General features: G+C 43.0%; 1 protein-coding gene across 1 annotated transcript in view; it reads right to left on the reverse strand.

The window, feature by feature from the left end:
• Positions 1-5,745: 5,745 nt before the first annotated feature.
• ANTXRL (ANTXR like) overlaps positions 5,746-20,230 on the reverse strand; it is a 58,234-nt gene continuing 43,749 nt past the window's right edge. Inside the window, exon 18 of the mRNA XM_009818751.2 lies at positions 5,746-6,043. Within this exon, the coding sequence (XP_009817053.1) occupies positions 5,813-6,043 (231 nt within the window). The 3' untranslated portion in view covers positions 5,746-5,812. The remainder of the gene's footprint in view (positions 6,044-20,230) is intronic.

Here is a 20,230-nt window from a genome sequence, read left to right on the forward strand (position 1 = left end):
AGGCTCACATGGGCTCAGGGGGCTGCGTGCGTGCAAGGACCATCTTCCTTTCCCATTGCACACAGGGCTGTGGCTGCCATGCTGGGCAGACTGAGTGCGTAGCACAGCTCAGCCACTTTACAGCAGCCTTGATTACCCATAATTGCAGCCTGCTGGGGCTGGAGATTTTTGTGGCCTACCCCTGTTGACCTTCTTCCCTGTCTTATGTTTCCACCAGCCCCGCACACCCCCAATCCTCAATGGGGCTTGAAGAGATACAAAGGAAGCATTAGCAGCAGGGAGGGAAGAAAAAACTAGCTTCAGAGACAGGGAGGGAGAAGGGGTCTTACAATCCAGTCCTGTGTCCTTCAGGCAAGACTCCTAAAAATCAGTAGCTGTATTTGAAGCCTGGTGACACCAGTGTTTTTATAGGTGTTGGATTTGCCATAGAATTTCTCTTTGCTAAAGTCTTGAGCTCTAGCATGTTATCTTGCATGGCTTTTACTTTGTTGTTTCTATGTGTTAGATGACTTCTCTTCGAGATAGCAACAATAAGTTCAGATCCTGTCCCATGTGTCAATCAATGTTTGAGCACTGACTCCAGTGGAGTTTACTCATCATTTCTACCCTGCTACCTGAGATCTGAAAGGGTTTCCAACAACCAATGGCTTACCTTTGAATTAGGCAAAGATTGAAATTCTCAGGCTAGAAACAGGAAACTGAGGCACAGAACATACACTTGTCTCTAGTCAAATAGTGAATCAGCAGCAACATGGGGATGAGAATTCTGATAGCCCAACCCCACGTTCTCCTCCTGACCATTAGACGGCTGAGCTGATTAGAAACCAGGTACAGACAAGCTTATCCCCTCGTAAAATAACGCTGCAATGAAATTCTCTGTAGTGTTTAACCAGTAAGCACTTTTATTGTTGATTTTGAATCCATTAAGACTACATTATCTTGGATTATAAGACTGGCTACATCTCCCACATTTGCATGCGGCATTACATTTGCAAGGTTTTCTCAGAAAAATGGAGCAGGCGCATTAAATGCATAAAGGTTATATGATTATAACACGGAAGCAGCATGTCAGTTACAGAAATTTGTACCACATGTACCAGTAACAAACCCACACCCCCATGTAAAACTTCTTTGTCCCTCAAAAATCCAACTGCTTCCTCTGTCCCTCATCTCCATGCCCCAGCTGACTATCAGCCCACATCCCCACTGTTTCTGAAAACACACATCTTTTTCTAAAAAAAGTTTAGTACAGTACAGTACATTTTTTCCCTTTAAAACTAAAATATTTCTCCTTCACTACTCCCTCCCCCCCAATGAAAAATCTATCATAATCTACACATCTGTTCAAGCACTGTTATATGTTAGGAATCTCTATTGCATTATTCAAAAGTATCAGATCAGTAACAAACTTCTAAACAAATTAGGATGACCCAAAAATTCCCCTTCCCCCAAAACTACAGAGAACTGAAAATGCTATACTGCATTATCACACTTGCATGCATGTATCCTGAGCCACCTGTATTTATTCACCTTAAGCCCCTTTTAATAAATAACTGTCCAGCAGTAACATCCAGAAGTGTGCTGTCTCCTCCAAATTAAACTCTATATTTACAGAAGTAGGGCTGTTTTCTCAGTGAAATGTGTTTTTAAAAAAAAAACAAAACAACAACAATAAAAACAGCAAACGATTAAAGAGAGAAAGCATATTACTGATCGTGTTGTCTAAAGACCAACAGGAGTAAAAAGCATTAGGAGCACCAGGTGCACATGCATTTGAACTGGTACAGTTCATGAAATAATGTAATTCATTGTTATGCTCGCTCATTCAGATGAGGAGCTGATTCTTTTCCTTTGTTTTTTTTTCCATTTTACATTTAGGACCGTCTGCTCTGCAGGCTACTCCCACAGATGGCAATACATGCACTGAGGTTGAAAGATGGCCATAAATATGCTTTGATCAATGTGGTTCTGCATCAGCTTTAAACACATGGGGTTTCCCTCCCCACTGCTTTGCACCTTGTGTCATTTCACATCTGTGCTACGTGTGAGCCAAAGATCCCCTGAATCCACATTTTTCTCTTGGATTTGGGGAAGCATTAGATACTCACTTTTTGCAAGTTTCAAATGATGCTATATGCTGGAAAATACAGGGGAATGATCCCACATGAGAACATTTCTTAGCAGTGTAACTACTGTAATCACAACTGACACACCAGCATACCACAACAAACATTGAAATATCAAGCCAGTTGTTAGAGGGATTTTGTCCCTTCATTTACTTTGAGCCAGCTCTCAGCTGATAGACACCAGTATTACTGCCTTGATTTCAGTTGGCCTATGTTAATTTACACCAGGTAAGGATCAAGCTCAACAGATGGTAAAATAGCAACCAGTTTCTCCTACTGGTTTGTTATAGTGCCTGAGATCACTGCAAATGGGTACATTTCTACACAACCAAAAGGCTTTTCTGTAGCCAGTGCAGCATATTCAGTGCCCCCACCTTTGCAAAGGCAATTCAGTTCAGCTTCACTTTCTCTTCTTCCCGCTTTACCGGCAAACTAAACCTGCAGTGCTCCCATCACAGAAGCTGCAGCCAAAACTTCAGTTACACACCAAATGCTTAATCGTATGTAGTGAAAATGCTGGGAACTCCATTTATGCTGAATCTAATTTTCAAATTCATGGTGTTTCCTGCTTTATCATATACGGATCTGATCACCTGGAAGCCCAAACCACTCCTATACTCTTTGCACTTGCAAGTTGTGTAGAAATTGTCAGTATCTGTTATCTCTGCAAGACTAGCTGTTCCAGTAAAGAATATTCCCCTTGACTGCAAACAGCAGACATGTTGGATGTGTGATTGTGAGAAGCCCTCCCTAAGTCAACACCTCCATTCTCACTGGAAGTGAGTCAAATTCTACCAACATTAACATCAATGCAAATCTGCAACAACTCGACTGACCCTTCTCAAGATCTGTACAGATGGAAGACAATACAAAATCTGGCTCCCAGGCTTTTTCATTAGCTAAAGTTTACTCCTGACCCATGAGTTCAACTTTATTAGCAGATACTAATTCTGTAAGCAAGTTTTCCCTTGCATTATTAGATCATTTGTGAGCTCCACCATTGTTTCAATCTCATCACTGCCTACTGATAAAAGACTTGGCATCTACAGAGCAGTGGTCTGCCCCACTCCCACAAGCAGCTAAACCTCAAATGCCATGTTTTGTCCTGGCAGGGGAATCGGTTTTATTACCCTCTACCATTTCAGTTCCTGGTTAGCTTTTGTTGGCTAATTGTTCTTAGACAGCAAACATTAAACGCTGTTAGCTTCAACAGTACGTACACATTACAACTGGTCTTAGACCCAGCAAGTTTATTTCACACAGGCTTCCATACGACCAAAATAATGTCAGCCAATGATCTCTGCTTGTAAAGCACCTTCCCCCATATCCAGTTCCTTTCACCGGTGTCAAAAGTGGAGCTTCACCAGAATTGCAGTGGAAAATTGGGCATGTTTTAGTTTCACCTTTCAACTGAAAGAAATGGAGATAAGTAAGTGATGACTGTGAGTCGCACTGGCTGCAAAAGGCCTTTCCATTTATAGGAGTGCTACTCTCCAAGCAATTTTTGTAAAGGAAGAGAAACCAAACAAAAACCTAGACAGTTCCCACACGAAAACACAGACACACGCACACACATACACACACACTTCTCTCTCCTCCAAAAAGAAATCCATTCACATGGACCAAATTATGCAGAACCTATTCAAGTGACTAAAAAGAATGAGGATAGGGTTGAGTGCATCCCAATTCTCCTTTCTGATCACAATGAAGTCACAGGTCAGCAAAGTATTTGGGCATAAGGATGTTCCTCTTGACCTGCAGGACATTTTAATGCATGCAGAAGTGCTTTGCTGGCTCAGGCCTAAATTAGGAACAGCTCCAAGGCCAGCTGGCACCCACGAGTGTGATTCCACTACCTGCACCAATGTACATGAGGTAAGAGCGTAACTCAAGAGAGCAGAGCAGTGCAAGAGCAGAAAGAGGCTCTGTGGTTCTTCTGAGTTTATCTTTGACAGCCTCAGCTGCATACACACGGCATGTCACAGTGATCAGCATAGACCGATGAGAGCTTGGTATGGTGTTCTGCAAGTGGGACTTCCACTGGAAATAGTAAGCCTGATTTCTATTTGTACCAGTGCAACTTTATATGCCTGTAACAACTGCATGAAGAGGCCTTAAACCTGGAGTAACTGGACGATACAGTTAGCGTTTTATCTTGGACTTATGTGCCAATAACTATTGTGATGTGCTACACACCCACACCTACACACAGATGGAGAGATAGGTATATGCTGTGTCATAATGCAACATAAATATTATTTCTACAACTATCCTAGTAACACAGCCAGTGCCAAAGCGAACCAGCATAGGGATTTGCAGCCACCCTCTCCAATACAATATAATAGGTAGTGGTGGAGAAAAAGCAAGCTCAGGTGTTATTTTGATTCACTAGGGAATGATCTGGGCACAACCCACTCAGGTATTGCTTAGTGAACACTATTCATGGGCTGTCCCACAGTCCCGCGTCATAAATTCCCACCTCTGTGTGGGTGTTTACATCACTTTCTGATGACACAGAGAATTGAGGTCATGGGCAAGCAGACACAATGTTTGGGAAATCCTCTAGCCAAACATTATATAAAACAGGGATAAAAGCTCATACTGACACATCACGCCATGCCTCTCAACCACAGGTAGACTGCAAGGTTACGTATCAGTGGGATCTGGGCTGTCTGAAGAAAGATCTACTCATAGAGGAATTCATGTTTGAATCACAAGAGGATCTTGTTCTGCTTGGCAGTAAGATCAAAAGGAAATTTATCTAATTAAATAGCAATGGAATCAGTCCCTCAATGCTGCTGATATAAACAACACATGCTGTTTGCATATCACAACATTCATGCTCACATTGCTTGTATATTTGCTCAATTTTGGACCATGTCTTCTGTAACCGAAAACTAAACGCCTAGCCAAAACGTTTTTCTCAAAATTCCTCTGAACTTTGAACAAATCTGAACCCAGGTCTTGTTCAAGGTTTGGATTTCTAGAACCAATATCTGGCCTTCAGTGTCTACCCCATGCAACCAAGTCTAAACATATGCAGAGATGGCAGGCTCAAAACTGATTTTCTCAAGAGAAAAAGATACCTCTCTTCTACGCTAGATTACTGTTGCTAGATTATTAGCACATAGTCTCATTTTACCTCATTATTGTTATAGCTGTATAAACTTTCATGGAAATTCCACCTGCAGAACCAAAGACAGAAAGTTATCTGCAATTATTGTTCCATATTAACATCTGGATGCAGTACCGTTGGGGAAAAGAAAGCAAATTCCTCAATGAACTATGTTTAACCAACTTGCAGGTGGCAGCTATCAAAACAACTGATGCACGTGTACCAGCTAAAGTTATTAATGAATGATCTGACATACCAAGTCAGACAAATGTCATATGTAAATAGATCTTCAAATGTATACATACAAAAGCTGCTACTGTATCTACATGATCATTTTGGTTTGTTTCTATACCCCATAGCTCTGAATCTATCCACTGAATGTTTACTCAGCACGTGTGGTATAAATATATTCATACACTAAAATTGACACTTGGCAATTTTTCTTTTTTTTTTTCTTCTTTTTTTGCTGACCAGCAACAAATTCTGATATCTTTAACTGTAAACCAATACTCAATAAATATGCTGTGTTCAGCAAAGAGACATGTTTTGTCGATCAGGGTTTTGCTGCACTCTAAGCCATGGGCTGCGGGGGTGGGCGCGAAGGAGGAGGTCCAGGAGGGGCTCGGGATGGGGGTGGTCCAGGAGGTGGCTGCCTGGAAGGGGGCTGCAGAGACACAGGAGGAGAAGGGTTTCTTGGAGCATTGTTGAGAGGAACATCGTCACGCCGTGGCAGCTTCGGTGGTGGGCTGTAAGGGGCAGAGGTTCCATCCGATTTCACCCGAGTGAAGTTTATGCATCTTCCCTAGAGGTAAAGAAAAATTCATTATTCATAAAAAGCAGGTGTTTTGATTCGTCAGCAGCTAGCCAAAGGGACTATAAGCAGAGAAGCCAGGCTGCATTTAGAGATCTTCATCCAGTATCATCCACTGGGTCCTAGATATGACGTTCAGACTATGCTGTACTGAAGGTCAGCACTAGAAACCAATGCTTTCCTTGGGTTTCAGAGCTCCTGCCTACAGAGAATAGCCTAGGACTGATTTAAACCAAAAGGGACCCCAGTGCAACTTCGCTCACACGTGCCCACTGCTCTGCTACTAGAGATATGCAGAACATGCCTAAAGCCACAGCTCCACCAAAGTCATGCCTGCCTTGGTGAAATCCTTGACTGACAAAGCTATGCTTGAAAAAAGCTTATGGCAGAGACAGGATTATACCAGAGGAACAACCTTAGCAAAGACACCATCTCTAGCTTTCCTTTTCACCGTGATGCTAGGCTAGCTGGTGTCCATGCTTTGAACACTACAGTGGGATAGTACATCTGTCTTCTGTGCTCCAAATGTAGATGTGGCTTCCCTCACAAACACCAGCAAGGTGCGGGACTTGCACAAAGGGCTCTCCGAGTGTGTTTTCAGAATGGATGTGGGATGCAGGCAGGCAGGACCTGATGGGAGAACTGTGGATGGAGATTTTAAAACAGGAGTAGCTTGGGTTTGAGAAAACAGCAAGCACTGGGGATGTCCTAGTCTACTACGGGCTAAATGCAAATATGTCAAGGTTTCTTTTAGCCAAAACAAAGCTTTGCATAGGTTCCCACTAACCAAGTTCCAGACAGAAAGAGAGACAGACCCCAAAGACCACCTAGCCTTCCCTGTGGGGAGCAGCCAGAGGCTCCTGGGCACTTCAAAACCTACATGGCAACCTCAGTCAGACACCAAGATCTCTGCTGTCTGCTGTACTTGTTCCTCCCCACAACCGCTAACTTTTGTTATGAACTGTCCCACTATTTCTGTGGAGGCCTCATGAAATCCTGCAGACACTACCTTGTGTGAGGAGATGCAACACTTGGCATGACCGCCTCCACTGCCTCACCTATGGAGGTGGGAGGAGATGCTTATGCAAGAACCCAGCTGCCACAAGCTTGGCAGAAGCCTGCACCTGGAAGTCATAAAGGCCTTTCATCATCATGTACAAAGGCTGGAGACAAAGACTGCCTGAAAATGCAGGAATGACACTGCCAACAGCCCACTTACAGGAGCTGGGATGTGGTTTCCAAATAAGTAACTGTGGGCTGGAAAGCACCCATCCCATCAGTGATGAACGCCGTTTGCCAGCACCTTTTCCTTTGTGCAGCAGTCCTGCTTTGTTCCATGTAGCAATCATCCTAATGAAAATGGCCTCTACAGTTCAGCACGGAGGGGAATGTTACCTGTTTCTCTCTTTCCAAGGCAAACACTAGCTGGGGGGAAAGGAAAAAACCTGTTTGGTTTGTTTAGAAAGTATCTGCCCCAGAAGGCATCTTGCCTCCATTGTTTTGAAAGACCCACAAAGCCATGGTGCCCAGCCAGAGGTTTAGGCTGTACGCAGGAATCAACAAACCAAATTCAGCTCAAGGTTATGCTAACATTCCCCAAGCAAAATTCAGGAGAAGGACTCCAGATTTAGAAAAGCTTTTCTCAGAGCTAAGCAGCTGTAGATCACAATCCCCACAGCTACCAATGAACAGGGGAATACAAGAACTCACACCAGCAACAGATCACTGCTAGCTCAGTGCTGCCTGGCATAAGGAAACTCTGAAGGTGTTTAGGAAATGGGCTGAGTTTCTGTGGAAACCCCACAAATCACAATTTCCCCTGAAATCCAGGCAAAAGCCATCACAGCTGAACCACAACTATGTTTTGTTAAGTGACTTCTGATGGCTGCACCTTCGTTCATAAAAACTATTCCTTTAAAAAGAAGGGAATCACTTAAGTCTATCGTTTCGCTGAAGAAAAGTCAAGCAGAGTATCAAGAGAAGCTTGTATAAACTCTAGAGAGCTCAGAAAATGATTCAACAAACGTACTAATGCCCAAAGGGTACCACCCTACCAATTACTTAGATTGGATGGCTCAGGGCTTCAGGAGCTCAGGCTGCAGCCAAGAGTTGTTTGAATGGGTGTGTTGTTGCCTCTACATGAGACATACTCTGTAGTTCTCAGTCCCAGCTTTCACCATCACCACTACACTTAAACAACAGCCTCAATAAGTAGGACAAAATCCCCTTTCTAAAAAAGCAGGCTTGTTACAGCAGACTTTGGTTATGAACCAAAGGGCCAGAGTCTCTGCGTGGAGTTATCAAAGGGCAAAAGCCAAGGTCTTGGTTACTTCTGCAACGAAGATAAACCACTGGATCAAAAAAACCCAAGTCAGTGTTTTACTCTACTCCGTTAGAGAACTCAAGTCCTCACCAGCATTGCAGCAAGCATCCTTGTCAGCTTACAATAGCCATTTGCATTCTGCTGTGCTCTGTCGTATTCAGAGCAAACTTGGAAATTCAGCAATAATTACCTCTATGCAGCGAACACTACAGATATATTAGATAGCTGTACTGCAAATATATTTAAGAAAACTTAGCCTTGATATTTAGAAAGTTATGAATTTAGACAGGCTAAATAATCACTCAGGACACAAAAAAAAAAAAGAGAGAAAAAAGTCAGAGGTATTCAGTTGCGATGCAACATATGTGGAGGGAAAAATTAAGAACAGAACAATCTCCCTCATAGTAAATGCAAAGCTGCAAACCCAGCACTGGTGCTTTTGCCTACAAGCCCTTCCTGCCTCTCTGTTGTGTCTCTCTCCCAAACATCAATTCCAAATATATTCATAGTCTATAATCAAAGGGGATCCCATAAATCTGTTTGCATTACTTTCACTTCAGTTAAAGTGATAGGCGACGTCAAACTGCTGCCAGTTTCTGCCACACTCACTGATTTGTCAGACAGATGGGTAATTTAAAGGCCATGTGCCGCATTGTGTCATGAAAAATACGGTTGGGTTGGGAGAGTCTGACAGATAGAGGCTTAGATGATCGATGTATGTATTGTGACACTTCCTCACAAAAGATTATCAGTGTTAGCCTACAATCTCATGTATCAAAGACTTCTGGTGAATACTGGAACAAATCCTCCTATGCATCTCAAGTAGCCATTGATAAAATGAGGCCGAACTCTTAGCCAGTGTTAGGATTAGCAGCCAAAAGGGAGGAACAAATGATAATAAATCATAAATCATAGTTTGGACTTACTGAGTCTATTTCATCAAAGGATTTCTAGGTTGAAGAATTAAGCCCTCCACTCATCACACTTTCCTAATAACAGAGTGCCACAGCTATTCTACCTAACATGCACGTCCCTCTGGGGTTAGTTTATAAAAAAATCCATTATGTTTCTCAAATAAACATGCTAACTATAGGATTTTTAATATTCTGTGTTTGAAAGAATTAAGTAATTTCCTCTCCAAAGGCATATAAAGGCTTTTAAACCATAGAGAACATGGACAGAAATCAAGTATCCTGCACACTCACCTATGCTCTCCCTGCACAAGGGATTAACACGGATTAAAAGCCACCACCACTTTAGTAGTGGTAACAGTATTTTTTTCCCTGAAGTCTGGTATATACTAAGTGTTTTAGGGAAGGTGTCAGAGTTGCAAGGTGCAGTAACAACATGAGGATCTCAGGCACAACAGCTGTCGGGAGATGCTTTATTGTTTTCTAGGAAGCAGACAATCTGTGTAAATCCAGTTCTGTCCGGTTTCAGCCCTGCTCCCAGTACAGCATCCCTCAGATGGTGCGACCCGTACCGCATACTGTCATTCAGGCACCAACTGAAGGTCAGCAATGCGCCATATGGAGTTACGCCCTTACTTCAGCTCACATCTGCACAGTCTTCCTAATGCACAATTATTTTGCTTCCCCATATGTCCATCCACTTGTTAGGCTCTTGTTATGTGGCTTGCCAAATTGGCTTTCAAAAAGTACAAATACTGAAGCAGCGCGATCTGCCCTTGTCCCGACTCCAGCTTTTATCCCAGTGTAACAATCACATATGCAATTCAGGCACTTTGTACTTCTAGGCAATGCCTCCTTGACCACCTAGGATGTGTTTTTGTGTGTGGTTTAAGGGGGAGAAGGAAGGGAGGAACCTCTTGAAAGCTGTGACATCTTGTTTCTGGGCTACTTTCATCATAGTGCTCAGTACATCATCCCTCAGCGCTTGTTCCCCCAAAATCTTTAGCTACGACTCAGCAAGTTTTCAATGGAAAGGAAGACTGCTAAAAGGATCCAGGCAATTCAAGGAGTGCCATAGGCAAGTCTCTTCACCCATGATACTAAGAGCACTTGAGCAAAAAGAATTTAAAAAATCTGCCCCATCTGCCAGTAGCCGTCCCTTTTCTCTATTCATTTTAATACACGCATGGATGTTTATTTAACAAAAATCAAATCCAGTTTCATCTCTGGCATGCACAGAGTGTTTGTGTACGCAAAAGTACGTCTGTTTCTTATTTTTAGCTGCATTAGTTAATCTAATAAAAGATATCCTTCTGGTTACAAATTTTGCTTGAGTTTTCATTCACTTTTGGTTTTGCTCATGGAGTCTCAGTGCTGCCATTCTGACTAGCAGAGGGGGATATCTGACCGAGGAAGAGTTGGCTTCACTTAAATGTTTACTGAAATTTCTTGGTCTTTGACTTTGTAAGAATATGATACTTACCTTTACATTTTAGAATGGATTAAAATAAAATCATTCCTTTGAAGTTTGAGCATAGCAATCCAAAACACTGGACCACCAAATTAAAAAAATAAAGTAGCTCCCAGTCAAAGGTATTACATTTAGGATGCTGAAATCTGAAATGAACATAATTTCCTTGGGCTCAAATGAGTAGTCACCTTCCTCCCCAATTTTGTTTATGGAAGTCACTGGGATGACTCTGCCAGCTTGCTATGGATGTGGTTCATCAGCATGTAGCTTCACTTCCTAGATATCTATCAATAGTTCAGTGTAGAAGTGGAGCTCTAAAACTCAAAAGAATAGATTCAAGTTTTTATGCTACCTACAAAACCACAAGAGCAAGCATCTACAAAAAGTCAGAATCACTTTAGCTAAGTGAAGGTTTTGATCCACACACCCAGAAACTAATGGGTTATATACCTTTAAGATCAGTGACTTTTGCAAAAGTTGAATCTTGGAAAAATTAGAAGACAGGGATTACCCTGTCCTCTAATAAAGAACAAAAGTGTTCTAGCAGAAACACCTACCCCGAGTATCCTAAAACAGCAATGGTATGGGAAATTTGTTTGGCAAATATATTTATGAATGAGGTAGGTTATGGGTAACAGTAATTTTATAGAGAAAGAGCTGAACCAAGGTGGTACAGAGTTCCCACTATGAGAGTTCCCTGGGCAAGTGTCGGGATTAGCAGCTGGCTCCTCAGGAGCCAGGATCTATGCGCATCAGCCTTTGCCAAAAGCTTCCTCACACTGCACTGCTTCATGCTGACTGTGCGCTGAACATGTCACGGCTCATTAAAACCTTCACGGATTTCCTGGGAATTGCACTGATTACCCTGCAGCATACAGGCTAGAAATTAGTGAGCCACTGAAACAGTTTGTCACGTAAAACCTAAGCCTGCCTGGTTTTCAGGCATATTCAAGTAACTTTTACTAACTCCCATTCTTACATTTGGGACTCAGATATTGTTTTTGTGATGAAAAATAAAGTATTGGAAATGTCAGAGATTCCCATATCAGCAGTTTGGTGGCTAATCATGCTTTCAGGTCAATAAATATGTAGCTTATAATTAATTTCTAATTATTTATTTAACAATTTTAATAATCACCATTAATTATACTATGGTTATTGCATTAATCATTAACAATTATTTTATTAAATTGTAATTAATTTTTATATGTAGGCATTTTAAGTTATTAGGTCTCAAATCAAAACATTAAATATCATCAACATATTTGTTTGCATAAGAACCTGACTCTTCAAATATCTTCCAGTTTAATAAGTCCTCTCTTGTCAATAACAATTTTCTTGGGATCTGTTTGGCAGCTCAGCACTGGTGCCTAAAATGATGGTAATCCAAAACTATGAAGAGACAAGAGAAAATGGGGTTGACTGAAGAGAGGAGGATTTTAAAAGTAAGGTCCAGTAAAGTGGCAGTGTCCAACAGTAAGAATACAATTTTCTTTAGTGCTGCTTTTAAAAAGGAGAATCAGTTCAGCCCGTTCTTTATCCAATGTATTATATGGCCTCTTTATAAGTAAACTCGTATCACTTCTGCTCCCTCCTTCTGTGATGGAGTTATTGGAGGGGAAGGAAATCACTGCATTGTGGGTTGTGAATCACTCATATTGTAACAGTGAGGACCCTATAATGGCCTTAGGTACATCAGATAAATTCAGACTGAAAACTACAAAATGATGAATGCAAATGCACAAGGATGATCCAAGCAGCAGCAGAAAACTCTGTTTATAGCACAGTGTGAGCTTTAAGATGTGGGAGGTAACAGAACTTTAAACAGGACACATGTCCTGACCCAGCTGAGGCATGTGCGGATCCTTCACACAGTCCACAAACACACTCTTAAGGCACAAAATTTGCTTAGTTCTCTTACTTTTAGCAACCAAACTAAACCACCCACAAGCCCCAGTCACTGTCTCACTGGTGCAGCACCAGGGAGAAAGGGCACAGAACGCTTTTTCAGAAACTCTGATGCCTGAGTCACAAATGAGAAGATAGCTGCGTACAGACCGGGAGCAGAGCACACGGTGACAGTGAGACATGGGTAAGCAATGCCTTGGGCTACTGACACATTCAGAGAAAAACTTGTTGACTTAGCCAAAGCATGGCCAGAAAGCCCAGGCAAGAGGCGAGATGCCTGAACCCCTTCTCACAGAGGCAAAGGGGGCAAAGCCTTGCTTTGTAAAGGGGCTGGGAGAAGAAATACTTCAGAAGCCCAGTATGCCCTCAGACACCCTGGCTATGGGAGCCAAATAGCTGAGAAAGTAGGATTTATGGGGTGGGGAAGGGAGGAGAGAGCACAGGAGCTCTTATTTTGACACCAAGTGTGTGATAACCCTACTCAGGGGATCCCCCAGGGGCCAAGGAAGGTAGGTTGCCAGGGCAAACTCACAAACAGGCCCATGGCATGCACCGCACATAACAGTGGCAATAAAAGTCATCTTTTGGTTCACTTGCTGGCCAAGTGAAAAGTCAATAACAACCAAAAGTCTTCATTTTTCAGGTAGAAGAAATATGTCAAAATAAATTTCACTTGGGCTTGAAACGTATATGTTGTTCAAGTCAAAACATCTTTTCTTTGAGTTTCAGAGAGAAAAGATGTTTCAAAACAAAAACTGAAAATATTGAGACTTTTTCAAGGGTATTTTTTCCACTTCAGCTAATTCCACTAACATGCAAAAATATTTACAGACCATCTAAAGAAGCAGTTTTTAGCCAAAACAAAGAGAGTCATGTGGAAAACGGTGTCCAGATCTACTAGGGAATTAAGATACACATAGGAACTGTTTTGCAGTAAGATTAATAGCTGCAGTATCCCAGGCTACTGTAGCTTCGTTAATCAGAATACTGAGAGTTGAATACAATCAAGTACTGATAGGTTCCCAAGACATGCATGACTGCAGACACTACTTCCCAGTTCACAGTCCCAACTGTGCATGGCACTGCTTGAAACCAGGGGTGGGTCCTCTGGGAGCAGTCTATTCAGTTAGTTTGAAGACCAGTACAGGAATACACTGAAGAGAAGTGGGCTACTTCCAATCTACCCCCGGAGAAACTAGCCAATAATGAGGAATCTGAGGGAGGAATAGCTCAGCCAGGGAAACCGGCCTTGTGAGCTAGGACCAGGACCCCTCAGAAAGATAAACTTTGTGCTGAACACATCCCCACCATCCAGCTCTCACATGCCTGATACCACTTTTCCAACTTAGACACACAAGGAAAGTGACATGGAGCAGGTGACATGGAGAACCCATCCCAGTATTGAAGACAGGGCTATTCAAATAATTTGTATCACACTCCATTCAGCAGGGAGCTGCATGTTGTTTCCAGCCCTGCCTTAGCAGGAACATGCAGCAATGGGCTACAGACACCTCCTGAAAGAATGGCCAGAGTGACAAGATATCTTGCAGGAATGCACAAAACATCACATGTCTCAGACCTTGCTGAGGCTGTGGCTGAAGTGCAGCTGTGGCACAGTGCAGATCCATAACAAAGCCTGTTGATTCTGAACCCTAAAAAAGCTGAAGTGGCAAAGGGAACAGAAAGGGTAACACTGGGCATAAGGTTAAGGTCTATCAGGCATACTTTATATTCAGTACCGATCTCAAAGTACGGTCACGCCAGACCAAATCCCACCCAAACCTGAGAGAAATATCTTAACCTAAACCTGCACTCACAATGCACAATTTACTGCCTTCCTCTTTTCTGACAGCTTTTATGGATGAGGCTCCCAGAGTGGAGGAAATGAGGACAGCCACTGTCAAGTCATGTCATCTACCCAAGGTTATGCAGCAGCTTTGGGAGGGGGAAAAAGGGAAAAAAAAAAAAAAAGGTATTTACAAGTTCAGGACTCGTGACTCACATCCCTTGTTTTAACCACAGCACCACACACTTCCACACTTGAATGCTGACCAGACTAGAATGTGGTTCAAGAAAAAAACAACAGCGGTTGGTTTGCAAAAGATTTTTCTCTTTCCTTTGGTGTTTTCAGGGAAAAGGACATTGCATTTGTCCACCACCTAGAATGGGGAGGGCTTTGGAGCATAGCAACAAAAGCAACAAACATTTGCTGGGTGCAACAGGCTCAGCCTTGAGGTATTGGCGGCTTGCTGGGAGAAGCAAATTAGGCCACAAAGGAGCATAACTGGTCTTGCTCAAACTGTAATTAAGTGTCATTGTGCTTTCCAGAGTGAATTATTTGATTGTCTCTTCAGGACAAGCTGGGATTATGGCGTGCACAGAGGAAGAGCACAATGCTCTTTACCCGCCTAGGGTATAGGATAATGCTGGAGACTCAGAGATTTCTGGTGAAAATGATTATTATTTTTCCTTGCCTCAGCCAAAAATGTAAGATCCTGGCCCACCACACAGAAAAGCTGCCTCTTTGTTTAGAGTCTGGAAACAGATAAAAGTATCCCCAACCCACCTCTAGGTAATTGGCCCTTAAATGGCTCTGCTGCTACCTAGAGCAAGTAGATGGTAAACCCACAGTTCCCAGGTTCCTCTGTGCTTACCTCACAAGGATTTTCTTCTCTTGGGATGAGACTCATACACTTCATTATCAGTGCTGGCATATTTACAAAGCACAGAAAACCTCTCCTTCCACAAAAGCTCCTATGTTAAGTTGGATGGAAGAGCTCCTTGGGACACAACCACCTTATTATTTCTAGGCATGAACACACCGGGAAAGCAGCTCAAGTACCAAAGTTGTGACATGGAGCTCTCCTTCCCATTTCAGGTATTCTATAGAGACCTAACACTCTATGCAAAGATATGCCTGCCATGTTTCCCCTATGCAGCTTGACCAGTCTCTCAAGTAACCAGCTCTGCATTTTGAAGTTACTCTTTTCCATGAGCACCCCATTGCCACCTCTCTCACACAAACTCTGTTATACAGCCTGGTACCAACTTGCCAGAGACAGTGGCCTGTCCCCCAGCAGTAGAAAAAACCCCAGGTACACCTCCTCTCACTTTTCAAAGCTCTGCTCCACTCAAGAGTGCCTGGCCTTTAGCATTGCAAGAAGGGACACTGCTCTTGATAGGCATCGCTTCTGTTTATGTAGTTTCTGTATATCCCACTCCTTAAAGTTATCAGCCAGTGAAGACTGAGGTGTCTACTTGGGTAATTATGTTCCCTAGAGGAAACCCAAAAAGGAGGGGAAAAGAAGGGATACATTCACATGCCAAAAAAAAAAAAATAAATAGAGCCAGAAAGATCTTAAAATGCTGCAGAAACCACCAGTGTTGCTGCAAAGAGCGTGAAGTATTTGCAGTCTTGTTGTTCCATGAACAGTTCATATCTGAGACTAACACTGGCATATAAAACAGGAGGATTTTATTATTAACCTGAGGTTTATGTTCAAAGCAAGATTAAGTTAAGATTAGGACTTAAGAGACATAGCTCATAAGCTCTTCAGGTTGTGTAGTATCTTTGTGTTACTCGTACAATGGCAGACACAGTGATTTGGGTTTTCTTCTGGTACCACAACATGAACCACAGTAGTTTATACAAGAATAGAGGCATCCAGAACTACAGCTCCTCTGTAGAAAGTAATGATAGAATACCTTTTGATTTTTAGTCATCACTCTGTACAATAACTTCAGTATGAATAATAGTATCAATACATCACCTTACAGCGTTTTTTATTTCTAGAGCTCATACACCTTCAGAGGAAGGTCACAGCATTACTCATTCTGCATATGAGGAAAACGGATTCCTACATAGTTACTAGAAGTATGTAAGCAGAGAGCTAAGGAAGGATGGGTAGGTTAATTTCTGGACTGTTACCCAACTCGGAAGACAACGAGGGATGCACAGCTCCCAGCAATCCAACTGAAACAAGGTAACAGGGGGTTCAGCATTGATCCAGGGGTGCTGCCAAGAAACCAATAAACATTGGCTGCAGCATATCTGTTCATTTGCATGTGCAAATCGTGTATCTGTACATGCAGTCCTAGTAAGCAACTGCATGTGTATTTGTGCACTTGTCTTCTCAAAAATTATGTACCTTCAATTGTGGGCTTCCTCCTAAGCCTCAAGATACTCACCTGACTCCAAGCCAGGCCCACATGGCTTAGAGTCGTACTCTTAAGTACGACTGTGGAGCATCAATGAAGTGCTGCCTGGAAAACTGTGATAATGACACGCAAGTGCCTATTCCCCCAAGGCAGACATGTCAGAGTTGCAGTTAACAAGGGACTAAGTCATCATTTCTTATCCCAAAGTCACATTCCCTATAAAAAACTGAGAATCAGACCTGATGAACCTGTTCCTTTACCATAAATACCGAAGAAATATCAAAGTGGCACACATGCTTTAAAAGTAGCAGAAGAACCCCCTGTCTACCTAACAGAGTCCATCTATGAAGTGCTGTTAGGAACATGGTCTCATCCTCCTAGAATTTACTGTTCATCTCATTTATCACTGTGGAACTACAGTGCAACAGAAATGAAGTAACTTACATCAGCTACAGCCAGGGTCTCCAATGTCACATCTCACTGTCTTAACCACAAGGCCAATCCTACTTCATCCTGCTGTGTGCTAAGCGGCACCAGCCCTGGGATTTGTACCCATCCTTTAGAAGATTGTCTTGTGGTTGTTGTCACTGAGCGTGCCTCTGGCTCCCAAAGATGTGGACAGACTGCTAGTTCCAGCCGAGGGCAGACAGGCAGCATCTGTCCCCAAAGCCTATTTGTGAATTCTTCTTCCACATCAGAAATAACATGATCCTGGCACAAGTGAGAGGTAATGACAGTATGTGGGCTTCTTGCAGGTCAGAAATTCATTAGTCACTGATTACAGGTTTCCAGCTGCCGTGCTCAGCACATCCTGGGAACTGTGCATTAGGACATTGGTCCCACACCAGGGAGCTTTTTTCCCCATGCCATGCCTGCTACAGCAGGAACGAACCTTACAGATACTGTTGTCCTTTGCAAAAAGAAAAAAAAGAAGTAAAACAGAAGCTACAAGTGTCACATTTTCATTGAAAGTGACAAAGTGAGATCACCTCCTGTGGCAGGCAATGTCTCCATCTCTTTAATTTTTCAGCAGCCCATGAAGGTAATTGGCTCCAGAAAGGTTAAGCAAAGGGAGAAAAGCCATAGAACCAGGCAGCAGTTGCTGATGAATACAGTCTGAAGGAGCTCGGTGCTGCTTTTCCAGCATCCCCTGTAGCTCTGCCAATTACTACTTGGGTGATTACAACACATCTCCAAGCAAGTGGCAGGGAAGCCGATTAAAGGCCATTACTCACTCTTGAAAATAATTAATTAGAATGAGGTCTAAATAGCACTGGTAGGTGGGCAGCTAGCGTGCAGTGACAGGTGGGTGCTGCCATCCCTGTGGGCTGCATTCAAACTGCTGACCACCTGTAGGTAGCAGCCAGAAAGTAATTACTAGTCATTAATAATCCATAGGCTTGGTGTCCCACCATTCATCTGAGGAGTCCCAAGTGCCTGGCAGGACTTAACTAAACCTCACAGCTGTAAAGAAGGTAAATACTGTGTTCTCATGACAATTTTGCAGTTGGGAAAACTAAGGCACATAGACATCATGGTCAGCATTACAAGGAATCATTCAAAATTTGAGGGTGATCAGACCTTCTGAGCTTTAACAAACCTATCGGCTTCAGAGTGATCACTTTGAAAAGGATACACAGAATAAGGAACCCAAATACTCCTGTTCTCATTTCAGAGGCTGGTGTTTAAAATTCCAGCTGATGTGCCTTGTTCAAAGTCACGCAGTAACTCAATGGTGACAACTTGAAAGGACCCAGAAGTCCCGGCTTCCAATATGACCAGCAGCTCATAGTTTGTGAAATTTCTGGCTGCACAACAGCCTTTTTACCTTCAGTTTTATGGAACAAAGAAGGAAAAAAGGCTTTCAGATTTTTGTACAACAGCCTGCTTCTAGTCCCCCTTCCCCAGGAAAGGGCTTTGCATGTGCAAACCACAGGGTAGTACTGCTAAAGCATTGCTTTTTTCTAAGTAAAGTCCCAGGAGTATACAAGGGTGATGATGGTGACAGCAAAATCCAGTCTACACTCTCACTCTCTGTTGCAGGTAATTTTCAGTGACAAAAATGAGATCACTTTCTAAAGCTTTAAAGTAACCAAGAGCAATTCTGTCTGGGGGGAAAAATGTCTTTTTTTTCAGTTGAGGTTTTTGGTAAACCAAGCCTCTGAGAATTTCCTGTGACAGTATGTGCTGAAATGCAAAACGGAATGGATTTGCTGAAAGCAGCAACTAGGCAGACTATTTGAAAGAAGCATCTCACCTTCTTCTCTGCCCATATTGGGGCTTTTAATGCTTACTTGCTGGCATTGGTAACAGCCCCACTTTTGATCCATGAGGCCAAGGGGAAGAAGACTACTGACAACCTGTCCCACCAGCTACTGTGGTTTCTATGAGATACTTCAAGATAGCCAGACATTAATATTTGCCAAACTCCAATCTTCATAGCAGCCCCTGCAAGCTCAGAACCAAGCTCAGGAGGACACCAACACAGTGATGGGGAAGTCCTCAAGGCAGCCCGACTATCTTGAGCAACACATAGCTCACCAGGCCATGTGGCCACTGTGACATGCTCCCTGTTGCTGGATGAGCAATGTCCCCGCCTCAGACCTGTCACACAGAATCATTAAGGTTGGAAAAGACCTGCAAGATCATCAAGTCCAAGCATCAACCCAACACCACCATGCCCACTAAACCATGTCCTGCAATGCCACATCCACTCGTTCCTTGAACGCCTCCAGTGATGGTGAATCCACCACCTCCCTGGGCAGCCTGTTCCAGTGCTTCACCACTCTCTCAGTAAAGAAATTTTTCCTAATATCCAGCCAATCCCTGTCTTGGGCCAAAACAGTGACTGCTGGTCCTCTAAGCCCCAAATTTCTGGGGGAGGAGGGGAAGAGTAGTAGCCTAGCTCTAAGGGATCCATGACTGCAGCAGTAGCACAAATGCCTATGAAGGCTTCACCTTTGTACATTACTGCAAGGAAGAAAGCCCATCAATCCACAGCAGAGCCACTAGCCCTTTTTCATCTCTTTGCTTCCCTGCTGATGCTGTCTGAGAGCTCAGCAAAAAGTCATCCCACAAATAGCAGCCTATCTGCTAATGATGGGGTACAGCTAAGTGTGTTTATCCCTTGCTGTCCCATCCTGGTACAACAGAAGCTCCTGCTAGGGGTTACCTGCAGAAGTCGAGTGAGCGGAGTCCTGTGACCCTTTGCTAAGGTACTTGCTAAACTAATAACCAATTTCAGTAGTGGTGCCGTGACATGATCTTGAACGGAGACCAAGAGGAGGAGCTGTCTGCAGAGGCAAGCCAAACACTGTGGGCACAGGTCCCAGGAGAAGGGGCATCAGAGCTTGTGCTTGGCTGGTTTTCTTGAAATAGGCAGTTCCAAAAAGCACCTGTGATTTGCA

This window comes from Gavia stellata, chromosome 9 (genome assembly GCF_030936135.1).
Source record: "Gavia stellata isolate bGavSte3 chromosome 9, bGavSte3.hap2, whole genome shotgun sequence".
Lineage (NCBI taxonomy): Eukaryota > Metazoa > Chordata > Aves > Gaviiformes > Gaviidae > Gavia > Gavia stellata.